General features: G+C 29.9%; 1 protein-coding gene across 50 annotated transcripts in view; it reads right to left on the bottom strand.

Annotated features, from left to right (window-relative positions):
* The window catches only part of LOC124438358 (trichohyalin-like), a 30,294-nt gene that overhangs the window by 8,029 nt on the left and 4,235 nt on the right, over positions 1-18,030 (bottom strand). For 5 of the 50 annotated variants that reach the window (XR_006946062.1, XM_046988448.1, XM_046988468.1 and 2 more), the window contains exons 4-26: positions 17,637-17,679; positions 16,895-16,918; positions 16,429-16,499; positions 15,557-15,599; positions 14,635-14,705; positions 13,762-13,804; positions 13,026-13,049; positions 12,562-12,632; positions 11,688-11,730; positions 10,771-10,841; positions 9,900-9,942; positions 8,979-9,049; positions 8,102-8,144; positions 7,360-7,383; positions 6,894-6,964; positions 6,023-6,065; positions 5,098-5,168; positions 4,261-4,303; positions 3,520-3,543; positions 3,055-3,125; positions 2,181-2,223; positions 1,258-1,328; positions 382-424 (exon numbers count right to left, since the gene is read on the bottom strand). Coding sequence is in view for 49 of the 50 variants with exons in the window: in XM_046988448.1 (XP_046844404.1) it covers positions 382-424; positions 1,258-1,328; positions 2,181-2,223; positions 3,055-3,125; positions 3,520-3,543; positions 4,261-4,303; positions 5,098-5,168; positions 6,023-6,065; positions 6,894-6,964; positions 7,360-7,383; positions 8,102-8,144; positions 8,979-9,049; positions 9,900-9,942; positions 10,771-10,841; positions 11,688-11,730; positions 12,562-12,632; positions 13,026-13,049; positions 13,762-13,804; positions 14,635-14,705; positions 15,557-15,599; positions 16,429-16,499; positions 16,895-16,918; positions 17,637-17,679 (1,165 nt within the window). In the remaining variant the exon portion in view is untranslated. Of the gene's footprint in view, positions 1-381; positions 425-1,257; positions 1,329-2,180; positions 2,224-3,054; positions 3,126-3,519; positions 3,544-4,260; positions 4,304-5,097; positions 5,169-6,022; positions 6,066-6,893; positions 6,965-7,359; positions 7,384-8,101; positions 8,145-8,978; positions 9,050-9,899; positions 9,943-10,770; positions 10,842-11,687; positions 11,731-12,561; positions 12,633-13,025; positions 13,050-13,486; positions 13,521-13,761; positions 13,805-14,634; positions 14,706-15,280; positions 15,356-15,556; positions 15,600-16,428; positions 16,500-16,894; positions 16,919-17,360; positions 17,531-17,636; positions 17,680-18,030 lie in introns of those variants that run through there. The other 45 variants (XM_046988456.1, XM_046988463.1, XM_046988465.1 and 42 more) reach the window with 43 other exon arrangements.

The raw sequence follows: 18,030 nt of genomic DNA, 5'->3' as shown, positions 1-18,030 counted from the left end.
CAAAGGTAATGAGTATATGGCTGAGCAGGAAAGATTATTAAAGAAAGACCAAAGAATACGATGTAAAAATGATTGGTTAAAATAACCATAAAACTTAGTTACCTCAGATGCATTTAACAACTCTAACCAACATTTTTATGGTTACTTTAACCAATCATATGGTTCTTTTAACCAATTAGTTTTTACAATAAGGTATATGGACAAAGTGAAAGACGACTTGAAGTCGAGTGGTGTCGCTGATGAATGATACTTTAGAATAAACTAGCTTGTAACTGTTTGAACGAAATTATACAATAACCATCAAGCTGAGATCTAAATCGTACTCTTTCCATGAAACTGCTCCGTCAAAAAAAAAAAAGCAAAACATAGTCTAGAATTTACCTCGTTTCAATAAAGCCTGACGTTCACATAATCGATGTACTATCTAAATTGCATAAAATAGATTGTTATTTTAATTTTAAAACGTCACTCACTTTATGTAAAATAACGGAGCACACAAAGCTAAACATCTTAACAATAAAATGTGCACGAAGAAAGTGCGATCTTTAATTTACATAAAATTAGATAATTTAATCAAATATGCTAAAATATTAGATTTTGTTTCCAGTTATCTTAAAAAAAAACTATCAATATTCTTTACAATAAACAGCTGGTTGTATGATTTTTTCATTAAAGTTAATAAGAAATACTGTATGATGTTTGAAGACAAAAAAATAAAAAACCTAAGCAATGGTTAGAAAAAATACAGCAAGAACAATTTACTTGTTGTTGTTTTTTTAAAGAAAATTGATTTCCTTATATCTTGGGTTTAACAAAAAATTAAGGTTTTTTGCTCATTTACCAAATTGTGCTTGATTTCAAAACAAATAAAAGATGACTAGTTTCAGAGCCCAAGTCTCCCTGACACAACAAATTTTATTTGTTCAAATGTTTTCATTGATTTTTTAAAGCTATTCAATTATTCATATCAATATATCTCGAAGAAAGTATTTACTAATTTTTTCTACTCAATTAAAAAATCTAAATCCTACATGTGATAGCGCCATATATAAGGGACATTATTAGAACAACAAAAATTTGAAAGGAAACATTGGAAACGATGAATACCAAAACGTGACTTGGCAAAGTTTAAGATTCATTTAATAAAATGAAAAGTACCATCAACGAAATTATGGTAGCTCTTTATACCACGTGTCTTGATAAAAAATATAAAATGATGTTAAGAAGACAAAAACATACTAATTGTATCACACGTACCTCGTCTAGCTCCTCATCTAGCATTTCTATGGATTTCCCTTGTAACTCCGACCACTTTTCCTCCTTTCCTTCTAAATGATACACAATTCATAAACTCTTTTAGTTCTAAATCTATGGCAATTTCATCTTATTAAAATTAGGTCAATTATGATTTCAGTTGACATCATGCTGTGATTAACGTGCCAACATCTAAGAGAGTGACTCGATGACGTAGGAAAATTGATAGTTGGGGGACTATTACTCGTATAAGCATGTCATAATCCGAAAAAACAATGGATTTGAAGAAACTTAATGCGGTTTTTAATTAGTTCAATTACCCTAAATACACTAAGATGAGCTGCCTCAGATTGCAAAAAATTCTCTTCCTGCTTGCTTTGTAAACTTACTTTAAACCCCGTTTGTTCATTTTTTTAGGCTAATAATTCCTTTTATGCATACCAGTCTAGAAAGATGGCGGCATGATTTAGGAAGTAGAGGATAATTATATCAGAGGTAAAAAGATGTTAGATGCTTAAGAGACAAGACAAAAGCTTGAGAGGTCAGATCAAAGGTAATGAGTATATAGCTGAGCAGGAAAGATTATTAAAGTAAGACCAAAGAGTAAAATGTAAAAATGATTGGTTAAAATAACCATAAAAATTAGTTACCTTAGATGCATTTAACAACTCTAGCCAATATTTTTATGGTTACTTTAACCAATCATATGGTTCTTTTAACCAATTAGTTTTTACAATAAGGTATATGGACAAAGTGAAAGACGACATGAAGTCGAGTGGTGTCGCTGATGAATGATACTTTAGAATAAACTGGCTTGTAACTGTTTGAACGAAATTATACAATAACCATCAAGCTGAGATCTAAATCGTACTTTTTCTATGAAACTGCTCCGTTAAAAAAAAAGCAAAACATAGTCTAGAATTTACCTCGTTTCAATAAAGCCTGACGTTTACATAATCGATGTACCATCTAAATTGCATAGAACAAATTGTTATTTTAATTTTAAAACGTCACTCACTTTATGTAAAATAACGGAGCACACAAAGCTAAACATCTTAATGTTTAAACGTGCGCTAAGAAAGTGCGATCTTTAATTTACATAAAATTAGATAATTCAATCAAATATGCTAAAATATTAGATTTTGTTTCCAGTTATCTTAAGAAAAAATATCAATATTCTTTACAATAAACAGCTGGTTGTATGATTTTTTCATTAAAGTTAATAAGAAATACTGTATGATGTTTGAAGAGAAAAAAATAAAAACCCTTAGGAAGGGTTAGAAAAAATACAGCAAGAACAATTTACTTGTTGTTGTTTTTTTAAGAAAATTGATTTCCCTATACCTTGGGTTTAACAAAATATTAAGGTTTTTTGTTTATTTATTAAATTGTGCTTGATTTCAAAACAAATAAAACATGACCAGCTTCAGAGCCCAAGTCTCCCTGACAGAACAAATTTTATTTTTTCAAATGATTTCATTGATTTTTTTAAGCTATTCAATTATTTATATCAACATATCTCGAAGAAAGTATTTACTAACTTTTTCCACTGAATTAAAAAATCTAAATCCTACGTATGATAACGCCATATATAAGGGACATTATTAGAACAACAAAAAATTGAAAGGAAACATTGGAAACGATGACTGCCAAAACGTGACTTTGCAAAGTTTAAGATTCATTTAATAAAATGAAAAGTACCATCAACGAAATTATGGTAGCTCTTTATACCACGTGTCTTGATAAAAAATATAAACTGATGTTATAAAGACAAAAACATACTAATTGTATCACACGTACCTTGTCTAGCTCCTCGTCTGGCATTTCTATAGATTTCCCTTGTAACTCCGACCACTTTTCCTCCTTTCCTTCTAAATGATACACAATTCATAAACTCTTTTAGTTCTAAACCTATGGCAATTTCATCTTATTAAAATTAGGTCAATTATGATTTCAGTTGACATCATGCTGTGATTAACGTGCCAACATCTAAGAGAGTGACTCGATGACGTAGGAAAATTGATAGTTGGGGGACTATTACTCGTATAAGCATGTCATAATGCAAAAAAACAATGCATTTAAAGAAACTTAATGCGGTTTTTAATTAGTTTAATCACCCTAAATACACAAGATGAGCTGCCTCAGATTGCAAAAAATTCTCTTCCTTCTTGCTTTGTAAACTTACTTTAAACCCCGTTTGTTCATTTTTAAGGCTAATAATTCCTTTTACGCTTACCAGTCTAGAAAGATATCAATATTTCTTACCTATTAAAGATGGTATGGCGGTCTCTATTAAAGTAAAGAAGAAATATTTTATGTATGCAAACAAAAAAATGAAAAAACTAGCAAAAAAACAATGATTTTAAAGAAACCTAATGCAGTTTTCAAACAGTTCAATTACCCTAAATACACAAAATGAGCTGCCTCAGATGGCAAAAAATTCTCTTCCTGCTTGCTTTGTAAACTTACTTTTAAGCCGCGTTTGTTCATTTTTTTAGGCTAATAATTCGTTTTACGTTTACTAGTCTAGAAAGATGGCGGCATGATTTAGAAAGTAGAGGATAATTATATCAGAGGTAAAAAGATGTTAGATGCTTAAGAGACAAGACAAAAGCTTCAGAGGTCAGATCAAAGGTAATGAGTATATAGTTGAGCAGGTAAGATTATTAAAGTAAGACCAAAGAATACAATGTAAAAATGATTGGTTAAAATAACCATAAAACTTAGTTACCTCAGATGCATTTAACAACTCTAACCAACATTTTTATGGTTACTTTAACCAATCATATGGTTCTTTTAACCAATTAGTTTTTACAATAAGGTATATGGACAAAGTGAAAGACGACTTGAAGTCGAGTGGTGTCGCTGATGAATGATACTTTAGAATAAACTGGCTTGTAACTGTTTGAACGAAATTATACAATAAACATCAAGTTAAGATCTAAATCGTACTCTTTCTATGAAAATGATCCGTTAAAAAAAAGCAAAGCATAGTCTAGAATTTACCTTGTTCCAATAAAGCCTGACGTTTATATAATCGATGTACCATCTAAATTGCATAAAATAAATTGTTACTTTAATTTATAACGTCACTCATTTTATGTAAAATAACGGAGCACACAAAGCTAAACATCTTAACAATAAAATGTGCACGAAGAAAGTGCGATCTTTAATTTAGATAAAATTAAATAATTCAATGAAATATGCTCAAATATTAGATTTTGTTTTCGGCTATCTTAATAAAATATATGAATATTCCGTACAATAAACAGCTGGTTGTATGATTTTCTTCATTAAAGTTAATAAGAAATACTTTATGATGTTTGAAGAGTAAAAATCAAAAAATCTAAGCAAGTGTTAGAAAAAACACAGCAAGAACAATTTACTTGTTTTTTGTTTTAAGAAAATTGATTTCCTTATACCTTGGGCTTAACCAAAAATTAAGGTTTTTGGTTTTTTTATCAAATTGTGCTTGATTTCAAAACAAATAAAAGATGACCAGTTTCAGAGCCCAAGTCTCCCTGACACAACAAATTTCATTTGTCCAAATGTTTTAACTGTTTTTTAAAGCTATTCAAGTATATCAAAATATTTCAATTAAAAAATGTAAAATCCTATATGTGATATCGCCATGTATAAGGGACATTAATAGAACAACAAAAAATTAAAAGGAAACATTGGAATTGATGACTGTCCACAACGCGAGTTTGCAAATTTTAAGATTCATTTAATAAAATGAAGTACCATCAACGAAATTATGGTAGCACTTTATTCGATGTGTCTTCACAAAAAATATAAAATGATGTTAAGAAGACAAAAACATACTAATTGTATCAAACGTACCTCGTCTAGCTCCTTCTCTAGAACTTCTATTGATTTCCCTTGTAACTCCAACCACCCTTCCTCCGTTATTTCTAAATGATACACAATTCATACACTTTTATAGATTTAAATCTATGGCGATTTCATGCTATTAAAATTAGGTCAATTATAGTTTAAATTGACATCATGTTGCGATTAACGTATCAACATCTAAGAGAGTGACTCAAGGACGAAGGAAAATTGATAGTTGGGGGACTATTACTCGTATAAGCATGTCATAATCCGAAAAAACAATGGATTGTAAAGAAACTTAATGCGGTTTTTAAAAAGTTCAATTACCCTAAATACACTAAGAAAAGCTGCCTTAGATGGCAAAAAATACCTTCCTGCTTGCTTTGTAAACTTACTTTTAAGCACAATTTGTTCATTGTTTAGGCTAATAATTCGTTTTACGCTTACCAGTCTAGAAAGATGGCGGTATGCTTTAGAAAGTAAAGGATAATTATATCAGAGGTAAAAAGATGTTAGATGCTTAAGAGACAAGACAAAAGCTTGAGAGGTCAGGTCAAAGGTAATGAGTATATGGCTGAGCAGGAAAGATTATTAAAGAAAGACCAAAGAATACGATGTAAAAATGATTGGTTAAAATAACCATAAAACTTAGTTACCTCAGATGCATTTAACAACTCTAACCAATATTTTTATGGTTACTTTAACCAATCATATGCTTCTTTTAACCAATTAGTTTTTACAGTAAGGTATATGGACAAAGTGAAAGACGACTTGAAGTCGAGTGGTGTCGCTGATGAATGATACTTTAGAATAAACTGGATTGTAACTGTTTGAACGAAATTATACAATAACCATCAAGCTGAGATCTAAATCGTACTCTTTCTATGAAACTGCTCCGTCAAAAAAAAAAAGCAAAACATAGTCTAGAATTTACCTCGTTTCAATAAAGCCTGACGTTCACAAAATCGATGTACTATCTAAATTGCATAAAATAGATTGTTATTTTAATTTTAAAACGTCACTCACTTTATGTAAAATAACGGAGCACACAAAGCTAAATATCTTAATGTTTAAACGTGCGCTAAGAAAGTGCGATCTTTAATTTACATAAAATTAGATAATTCAATCAAATATGCTAAAATATTAGATTTTGTTTCCAGTTATCTTAAGAAAAAATATCAATATTCTTTACAATAAACAGCTGGTTGTATGATTTTTTCATTAAAGTTAATAAGAAATACTGTATGATGTTTGAAGACAAAAAAATAAAAAACCTAAGCAATGGTTATAAAAAATACAGCAAGAACAATTTACTTGTTGTTTTTTTAAAGAAAATTGATTTCCTTATATCTTGGGTTTAACAAAAAATTAAGGTTTTTTGCTCATTTACCAAATTGTGCTTGATTTCAAAACAAATAAAAGATGACTAGTTTCAGAGCCCAAGTCTCCCTGACAGAACAAATTTTATTTTTTCAAATGTTTTCATTGATTTTTTTAAGCTATTCAATTATTTATATCAACATATCTCGAAGAAAGTATTTACTAATTTTTTCCACTGAATTAAAAAATCTAAATCCTACATGTGATAGCGCCATATATAAGGGACATTATTAGAACAACAAAAATTTGAAAGGAAACATTGGAAACGATGAATACCAAAACGTGACTTGGCAAAGTTTAAGATTCATTTAATAAAATGAAAAGTACCATCAACGAAATTATGGTAGCTCTTTATACCACGTGTCTTGATAAAAAATATAAAATGATGTTAAGAAGACAAAACATACTAATTGTATCACACGTACCTCGTCTAGCTCCTCATCTAGCATTTCTATGGATTTCCCTTGTAACTCCGACCACTTTTCCTCCTTTCCTTCTAAATGATACACAATTCATAAACTCTTTTAGTTCTAAATCTATGGCAATTTCATCTTATTAAAATTAGGTCAATTATGATTTCAGTTGACATCATGCTGTGATTAACGTGCCAACATCTAAGAGAGTGACTCGATGACGTAGGAAAATTGATAGTTGGGGGACTATTACTCGTATAAGCATGTCATAATGCAAAAAAACAATGGATTTGAAGAAACTTAATGCGGTTTTTAATTAGTTCAATTACCCTAAATACACTAAGATGAGCTGCCTCAGATTGCAAAAAATTCTCTTCCTTCATGCTTTGTAAACTTACTTTAAACCCCGTTTGTTCATTTTTAAGGCTAATAATTCCTTTTACGCTTAACAGTCTAGAAAGATATCAATATTTCTTACCTATTAAAGATGGTATGGCGGTCTCTATTAAAGTAAAGAAGAAATATTTTATGTATGCAAACAAAAAAATGAAAAAACTAGCAAAAAAACAATGATTTTAAAGAAACCTAATGCAGTTTTCAAACAGTTCAATTACACTAAATACACAAAATGAGCTGCCTCAGATGGCAAAAAATTCTCTTCCTGCTGGCTTTGTAAACTTACTTTTAAGCCGCGTTTTTTTATTTTTTTAGGCTAATAATTCGTTTTACGTTTACTAGTCTAGAAAGATGGCGGCATGATTTAGAAAGTAGAGGATAATTATATCAGAGGTAAAAAGATGTTAGATGCTTAAGAGACAAGACAAAAGCTTCAGAGGTCAGATCAAAGGTAATGAGTATATAGTTGAGCAGGTAAGATTATTAAAGTAAGACCAAAGAATACAATGTAAAAATGATTGGTTAAAATAACAATAAAAATTAGTTACCTCAGATGCATTTAACAACTCTAACCAACATTTTTATGGTTACTTTAACCAATCATATGGTTCTTTTAACCAATTAGTTTTTACAATAAGGTATATGGACAAAGTGAAAGATGACATGAAGTCGAGTGGTGTCGCTGATGAATGATACTTTAGAATAAACTGGCTTGTAACTGTTTGAACGAAATTATACAATAACCATCAAGTTAAGATCTAAATCGTACTCTTTCTATGAAAATGATCCGTTAAAAAAAAAGCAAAGCATAGTCTAGAATTTACCTTGTTTCAATAAAGCCTGACGTTTATATAATCGATGTACCATCTAAATTGCATAAAATAAATTGTTACTTTAATTTTAAAACGTCACTCACTTTATGTAAAATAACGGAGCACACAAAGCTAAACATCTTAACAATAAAATGTGCACGAAGAAAGTGCGATCTTTAATTTAGATAAAATTAAATAATTCAATGAAATATGCTCAAATATTAGATTTTGTTTTCGGCTATCTTAATAAAATATATGAATATTCCGTACAATAAACAGCTGGTTGTATGATTTTCTTCATTAAAGTTAATAAGAAATACTTTATGATGTTTGAAGAGTAAAAAATCAAAAAATCTAAGCAAGTGTTAGAAAAAATACAGCAAGAACAATTTACTTGTTGTTTTTTTTTTAAAGAAAATTGATTTCCTTATACCTTGGGCTTAACAAAATATTAAGGTTTTTTGCTCATTTACCAAATTGTGCTTGATTTCAAAACAAATAAAAGATGACCAGTTTCAGAGCCCAAGTCTCCCTGACACAACAAATTTCATTTGTTCAAATGTTTTCATTGATTTTTTTAAGCTATTCAATTATTTATATCAACATATCTCGAAGAAAGTATTTACTAATTTTTTCCACTGAATTAAAAAATCTAAATCCTACATGTGATAGCGCCATATATAAGGGACATTATTAGAACAACAAAAATTTGAAAGGAAACATTGGAAACGATGAATACCAAAACGTGACTTGGCAAAGTTTAAGATTCATTTAATAAAATGAAAAGTACCATCAACGAAATTATGGTAGCTCTTTATACCACGTGTCTTGATAAAAAATATAAAATGATGTTAAGAAGACAAAAACATACTAATTGTATCACACGTACCTCGTCTAGCTCCTCATCTAGCATTTCTATGGATTTCCCTTGTAACTCCGACCACTTTTCCTCCTTTCCTTCTAAATGATACACAATTCATAAACTCTTTTAGTTCTAAATCTATGGCAATTTCATCTTATTAAAATTAGGTCAATTATGATTTCAGTTGACATCATGCTGTGATTAACGTATCAACATCTAAGAGAGTGACTCAAGGACGAAGGAAAATTGATAGTTGGGAGACTATTACTCGTATAAGCATGTCATAATCCGAAAAAACAATGGATTTTAAAGAAACTTAATGCGGTTTTTAAAAAGTTCAATTACCCTAAATACACTAAGAAAAGCTGCCTTAGATGGCAAAAAATCCCTTCCTGCTTGCTTTGTAAACTTACTTTTAAGCACAATTTGTTCATTGTTTAGGCTAATAATTCGTTTTACGCTTACCAGTCTAGAAAGATGGCGGTATGCTTTAGAAAGTAAAGGATAATTATATCAGAGGTAAAAAGATGTTAGATGCTTAAGAGACAAGACAAAAGCTTGAGAGGTCAGGTCAAAGGTAATGAGTATATGGCTGAGCAGGAAAGATTATTAAAGAAAGACCAAAGAATACGATGTAAAAATGATTGGTTAAAATAACCATAAAACTTAGTTACCTCAGATGCATTTAACAACTCGAACCAATATTTTTATGGTTACTTTAACCAATCATATGCTTCTTTTAACCAATTAGTTTTTACAGTAAGGTATATGGACAAAGTGAAAGACGACTTGAAGTCGAGTGGTGTCGCTGATGAATGATACTTTAGAATAAACTGGCTTGTAACTGTTTGAACGAAATTATACAATAACCATCAAGCTGAGATCTAAATCGTACTCTTTCTATGAAACTGCTCCGTTAAAAAAAGCAAAACATAGTCTAGAATTTACCTCGTTTCAATAAAGCCTGACGTTTACATAATCGATGTACCATCTAAATTGCATAAAATAAATTGTTATTTTAATTTTAAAACGTCACTCACTTTATGTAAAATAACGGAGCACACAAAGCTAAATATCTTAATGTTTAAACGTGCGCTAAGAAAGTGCGATCTTTAATTTACATAAAATTAGATAATTCAATCAAATATGCTAAAATATTAGATTTTGTTTCCAGTTATCTTAAAAAAAAATATCAATATTCTTTACAATAAACAGCTGGTTGTATGATTTTTTCATTAAAGTTAATAAGAAATACTGTATGATGTTTGAAGACAAAAAAATAAAAAACCTAAGCAATGGTTAGAAAAAATACAGCAAGAACAATTTACTTGTTGTTTTTTTAAAGAAAATTGATTTCCTTATACCTTGGGTTTAACAAAAAATTAAGGTTTTTTGCTCATTTACCAAATTGTGCTTGATTTCAAAAGAAATAAAAGATGACTAGTTTCAGAGCCCAAGTCTCCCTGACACAACAAATTTTATTTGTTCAAATGTTTTCATTGATTTTTTTAAGCTATTCAATTATTTATATCAACATATCTCGAAGAAAGTATTTACTAATTTTTTCTACTCAATTAAAAAATCTAAATCCTACATGTGATAGCGCCATATATAAGGGACATTATTAGAACAACAAAAATTTGAAAGGAAACATTGGAAACGATGACTACCAAAACGTGACTTGGCAAAGTTTAAGATTCATTTAATAAAATGAAAAGTACCATCAACGAAATTATGGTGGCTCTTTATACCACGTGTCTTGATACAAAATATAAAATGATGTTAAGAAGACAAAACATACTAATTGTATCACACGTACCTCGTCTAGCTCCTCATCTAGCCTTTCTATGGATTTCCATTGTAACTCCGACCACTTTTCCTCCTTTCCTTCTAAATGATACACAATTCATAAACTCTTTTAGTTCTAAATCTATGGCAATTTCATCTTATTAAAATTAGGTCAATTATGATTTCAGTTGACATCATGCTGTGATTAACGTGCCAACATCTAAGAGAGTGACTCGATGACGTAGGAAAATTGATAGTTGGGGGACTATTACTCGTATAAGCATGTCATAATCCGAAAAACAATGGATTTGAAGAAACTTAATGCAGTTTTAATTAGTTCAATTACCCTTACACTAAGATGAGCTGCCTCAGATTGCAAAAATTCTCTTCCTGCTTGCTTTGTAAACTTACTTTAAACCCCGTTTGTTCATTTTTTTAGGCTAATAATTCCTTTTATGCATACCAGTCTAGAAAGATGGCGGCATGATTTAGGAAGTAGAGGATAATTATATCAGAGGTAAAAAGATGTTAGATGCTTAAGAGACAAGACAAAAGCTTGAGAGGTCAGATCAAAGGTAATGAGTATATAGCTGAGCAGAAAAGATTATTAAAGTAAGACCAAAGAGTAAAATGTAAAAATGATTGGTTAAAATAACCATAAAAATTAGTTACCTCAGATGCATTTAACAACTCTAGCCAATATTTTTATGGTTACTTTAACCAATCATATGGTTCTTTTAACCAAATAGTTTTTACAATAAGGTATATGGACAAAGTGAAAGACGACTTGAAGTCGAGTGGTGTCGCTGATGAATGATACTTTAGAATAAACTGGCTTGTAACTGTTTGAACGAAATTATACAATAACCATCAAGCTGAGATCTAAATCGTACTTTTTCTATGAAACTGCTCCGTTAAAAAAAAAGCAAAACATAGTCTAGAATTTACCTCGTTTCAATAAAGCCTGACGTTTACATAATCGATGTACCATCTAAATTGCATAGAATAAATTGTTATTTTAATTTTAAAACGTCACTCACTTTATGTAAAATAACGGAGCACACAAAGCTAAACATCTTAATGTCTAAACGTGCGCTAAGAAAGTGCGATCTTTAATTTACATAAAATTAGATAATTCAATCAAATATGCTAAAATATTAGATTTTGTTTCCAGTTATCTTAAGAAAAAATATCAATATTCTTTACAATAAACAGCTGGTTGTATGATTTTTTCATTAAAGTTAATAAGAAATACTGTATGATGTTTGAAGAGAAAAAAATAAAAACCCTTAGGAAGGGTTAGAAAAAATACAGCAAGAACAATTTACTTGTTGTTGTTTTTTTAAGAAAATTGATTTCCCTATACCTTGGGTTTAACAAAATATTAAGGTTTTTTGTTTATTTATTAAATTGTGCTTGATTTCAAAACAAATAAAACATGACCAGCTTCAGAGCCCAAGTCTCCCTGACAGAACAAATTTTATTTTTTCAAATGATTTCATTGATTTTTTTAAGCTATTCAATTATTTATATCAACATATCTCGAAGAAAGTATTTACTAACTTTTTCCACTGAATTAAAAAATCTAAATCCTACGTATGATAACGCCATATATAAGGGACATTATTAGAACAACAAAAAATTGAAAGGAAACATTGGAAACGATGACTGCCAAAACGTGACTTTGCAAAGTTTAAGATTCATTTAATAAAATGAAAAGTACCATCAACGAAATTATGGTAGCTCTTTATACCACGTGTCTTGACACAAAATATAAAATGATGTTAAGAAGACAAAAACATACTAATTGTATCACACGTACCTTGTCTAGCTCCTCATCTGGCATTTCTATGGATTTCCCTTGTAACTCCGACCACTTTTCCTCCTTTCCTTCTAAATGATACACAATTCATAAACTCTTTTAGTTCTAAACCTATGGCAATTTCACCTTATAAAAATTAGGTCAATTATGATTTCAGTTGACATCATGCTGTGATTAATGTGCCAACATCTAAGAGAGTGACTCGATGACGTAGGAAAATTGATAGTTGGGGGACTATTACTCGTATAAGCATGTCATAATGCAAAAACAATGGATTTGAAGAAACTTAATGCGGTTTTTAATTAGTTCAATTACCCTAAATACACTAAGATGAGCTGCCTCAGATTGCAAAAAATTCTCTTCCTTCATGCTTTGTAAACTTACTTTAAACCCCGTTTGTTCATTTTTAAGGCTAATAATTCCTTTTACGCTTAACAGTCTAGAAAGATATCAATATTTCTTACCTATTAAAGATGGTATGGCCGTCTCTATTAAAGTAAAGAAGAAATATTTTATGTATGCAAACAAAAATGAAAAACTAGCAAAAAAACAATGATTTTAAAGAAACCTAATGCAGTTTTCAAACAGTTCAATTACCCTAAATACACAAAATGAGCTGCCTCAGATGGCAAAAAATTCTCTTCCTTCTTGCTTTGTAAACTTACTTTTAAGCCGCGTTTGTTCATTTTTTTAGGCTAATAATTCGTTTTACGTTTACTAGTCTAGAAAGATGGCGGCATGATTTAGAAAGTAGAGGATAATTATATCAGAGGTAAAAAGATGTTAGATGCTTAAGAGACAAGACAAAAGCTTGAGAGGTCAGGTCAAAGGTAATGAGTATATAGTTGAGCAGGTAAGATTATTAAAGTAAGACCAAAGAATACAATGTAAAATGATTGGTTAAAATAACCATAAAATTAGTTACCTCAGATGCATTTAACAACTCTAGCCAATATTTTATGGTTACTTTAACCAATCATATCGTTCTTTCAACCAATTAGTTTTTACAATAAGGTAAATGGACAAAGTGAAAGACGACATGAAGTCGAGTGGTGTCGCTGATGAATGATACTTTGGAATAAACTGGCTTGTAACTGTTTGAACGAAATTATACAATAACCATCAAGTTAAGATCTAAATCGTACTCTTTCTATGAAAATGATCCGTTAAAAAAAAAGCAAAGCATAGTCTAGAATTTACCTTGTTTCAATAAAGCCTGACGTTTATATAATCGATGTACCATCTAAATTGCATAAAATAAATTGTTACTTTAATTTTAAAACGTCACTCATTTTATGTAAAATAACGGAGCACACAAAGCTAAACATCTTAACAATAAAATGTGCACGAAGAAAGTGCGATCTTTAATTTAGATAAAATTAGATGATTCAATGAAATATGCTCAAATATTAGATTTTGTTTTCGGCTATCTTAATAAAATATATGAATATTCCGTACAATAAACAGCTGGTTGTATGATTTTCTTCATTAAAGTTAATAAGAAATACTGTATGATGTTTGAAGACAAAAAAATAAAAAACCTAAGCAATGGTTAGAAAAAATACAGCAAGAACAATTTACTTGTTGTTTTTTTAAAGAAAATTGATTTCCTTATACCTTGGGTTTAACAAAAAATTAAGGTTTTTTGCTCATTTACCAAATTGTGCTTGATTTCAAAAGAAATAAAAGATGACTAGTTTCAGAGCCCAAGTCTCCCTGACACAACAAATTTTATTTGTTCAAATGTTTTCATTGATTTTTTTAAGCTATTCAATTATTTATATCAACATATCTCGAAGAAAGTATTTACTAATTTTTTCTACTCAATTAAAAAATCTAAATCCTACATGTGATAGCGCCATATATAAGGGACATTATTAGAACAACAAAAATTTGAAAGGAAACATTGGAAACGATGACTACCAAAACGTGACTTGGCAAAGTTTAAGATTCATTTAATAAAATGAAAAGTACCATCAACGAAATTATGGTGGCTCTTTATACCACGTGTCTTGATACAAAATATAAAATGATGTTAAGAAGACAAAAACATACTAATTGTATCACACGTACCTCGTCTAGCTCCTCATCTAGCCTTTCTATGGATTTCCATTGTGACTCCGACCACTTTTCCTCCTTTCCTTCTAAATGATACACAATTCATAAACTCTTTTAGTTCTAAATCTATGGCAATTTCATCTTATTAAAATTAGGTCAATTATGATTTCAGTTGACATCATGCTGTGATTAACGTGCCAACATCTAAGAGAGTGACTCGATGACGTAGGAAAATTGATAGTTGGGGGACTATTACTCGTATAAGCATGTCATAATCCGAAAAAACGATGGATTTGAAGAAACTTAATGCAGTTTTTAATTAGTTCAATTACCCTAAATACACTAAGATGAGCTGCCTCAGATTGCAAAAAATTCTCTTCCTGCTTGCTTTGTAAACTTACTTTAAACCCCGTTTGTTCATTTTTTAGGCTAATAATTCCTTTTATGCATACCAGTCTAGAAAGATGGCGGCATGATTTAGGAAGTAGAGGATAATTATATCAGAGGTAAAAAGATGTTAGATGCTTAAGAGACAAGACAAAAGCTTCAGAGGTCAGATCAAAGGTAATGAGTATATAGCTGAGCAGAAAAGATTATTAAAGTAAGACCAAAGAGTAAAATGTAAAAATGATTGGTTAAAATAACCATAAAAATTAGTTACCTCAGATGCATTTAACAACTCTAGCCAATATTTTTATGGTTACTTTAACCAATCATATGGTTCTTTTAACCAAATAGTTTTTACAATAAGGTATATGGACAAAGTGAAAGACGACTTGAAGTCGAGTGGTGTCGCTGATGAATGATACTTTAGAATAAACTGGCTTGTAACTGTTTGAACGAAATTATACAATAACCATCAAGCTGAGATCTAAATCGTACTTTTTCTATGAAACTGCTCCGTTAAAAAAAAAGCAAAACATAGTCTAGAATTTACCTCGTTTCAATAAAGCCTGACGTTTACATAATCGATGTACCATCTAAATTGCATAGAATAAATTGTTATTTTAATTTTAAAACGTCACTCACTTTATGTAAAATAACGGAGCACACAAAGCTAAACATCTTAATGTCTAAACGTGCGCTAAGAAAGTGCGATCTTTAATTTACATAAAATTAGATAATTCAATCAAATATGCTAAAATATTAGATTTTGTTTCCAGTTATCTTAAGAAAAAATATCAATATTCTTTACAATAAACAGCTGGTTGTATGATTTTTTCATTAAAGTTAATAAGAAATACTGTATGATGTTTGAAGAGAAAAAAATAAAAACCCTTAGGAAGGGTTAGAAAAAATACAGCAAGAACAATTTACTTGTTGTTGTTTTTTTAAGAAAATTGATTTCCCTATACCTTGGGTTTAACAAAATATTAAGGTTTTTTGTTTATTTATTAAATTGTGCTTGATTTCAAAACAAATAAAACATGACCAGCTTCAGAGCCCAAGTCTCCCTGACAGAACAAATTTTATTTTTTCAAATGATTTCATTGATTTTTAAGCTATTCAATTATTTATATCAACATATCTCGAAGAAAGTATTTACTAACTTTTTCCACTGAATTAAAAAATCTAAATCCTACGTATGATAACGCCATATATAAGGGACATTATTAGAACAACAAAAAATTGAAAGGAAACATTGGAAACGATGACTGCCAAAACGTGACTTTGCAAAGTTTAAGATTCATTTAATAAAATGAAAAGTACCATCAACGAAATTATGGTAGCTCTTTATACCACGTGTCTTGACACAAAATATAAAATGATGTTAAGAAGACAAAAACATACTAATTGTATCACACGTACCTTGTCTAGCTCCTCATCTGGCATTTCTATGGATTTCCCTTGTAACTCCGACCACTTTTCCTCCTTTCCTTCTAAATGATACACAATTCATAAACTCTTTTAGTTCTAAACCTATGGCAATTTCACCTTATAAAAATTAGGTCAATTATGATTTCAGTTGACATCATGCTGTGATTAATGTGCCAACATCTAAGAGAGTGACTCGATGACGTAGGAAAATTGATAGTTGGGGGACTATTACTCGTATAAGCATGTCATAATGCAAAAAAACAATGGATTTGAAGAAACTTAATGCGGTTTTTAATTAGTTCAATTACCCTAAATACACTAAGATGAGCTGCCTCAGATTGCAAAAAATTCTCTTCCTTCATGCTTTGTAAACTTACTTTAAACCCCGTTTGTTCATTTTTAAGGCTAATAATTCCTTTTACGCTTAACAGTCTAGAAAGATATCAATATTTCTTACCTATTAAAGATGGTATGGCCGTCTCTATTAAAGTAAAGAAGAAATATTTTATGTATGCAAACAAAAAAATGAAAAAACTAGCAAAAAAACAATGATTTTAAAGAAACCTAATGCAGTTTTCAAACAGTTCAATTACCCTAAATACACAAAATGAGCTGCCTCAGATGGCAAAAAATTCTCTTCCTTCTTGCTTTGTAAACTTACTTTTAAGCCGCGTTTGTTCATTTTTTTAGGCTAATAATTCGTTTTACGTTTACTAGTCTAGAAAGATGGCGGCATGATTTAGAAAGTAGAGGATAATTATATCAGAGGTAAAAAGATGTTAGATGCTTAAGAGACAAGACAAAAGCTTGAGAGGTCAGGTCAAAGGTAATGAGTATATAGTTGAGCAGGTAAGATTATTAAAGTAAGACCAAAGAATACAATGTAAAAATGATTGGTTAAAATAACCATAAAAATTAGTTACCTCAGATGCATTTAACAACTCTAGCCAATATTTTTATGGTTACTTTAACCAATCATATCGTTCTTTCAACCAATTAGTTTTTACAATAAGGTAAATGGACAAAGTGAAAGACGACATGAAGTCGAGTGGTGTCGCTGATGAATGATACTTTGGAATAAACTGGCTTGTAACTGTTTGAACGAAATTATACAATAACCATCGAGTTAAGATCTAAATCGTACTCTTTCTATGAAAATGATCCGTTAAAAAAAAAGCAAAGCATAGTCTAGAATTTACCTTGTTTCAATAAAGCCTGACGTTTATATAATCGATGTACCATCTAAATTGCATAAAATAAATTGTTACTTTAATTTTAAAACGTCACTCATTTTATGTAAAATAACGGAGCACACAAAGCTAAACATCTTAACAATAAAATGTGCACGAAGAAAGTGCGATCTTTAATTTAGATAAAATTAGATGATTCAATGAAATATGCTCAAATATTAGATTTTGTTTTCGGCTATCTTAATAAAATATATGAATATTCCGTACAATAAACAGCTGGTTGTATGATTTTCTTCATTAAAGTTAATAAGAAATACTTTATGATGTTTGAAGAGTAAAAAATCAAAAAATCTAAGCAAGTGTTAGAAAAAATACAGCAAGAACAATTTACTTGTTTTTTGTT

The sequence above is a fragment of the Xenia sp. Carnegie-2017 genome, unplaced genomic scaffold (assembly GCF_021976095.1).
Source record: "Xenia sp. Carnegie-2017 unplaced genomic scaffold, XeniaSp_v1 HiC_scaffold_19, whole genome shotgun sequence".
Taxonomy (NCBI): Eukaryota; Metazoa; Cnidaria; class Anthozoa; order Malacalcyonacea; family Xeniidae; genus Xenia; species Xenia sp. Carnegie-2017.
This window is presented reverse-complemented; position numbering and strand designations above follow the sequence as displayed.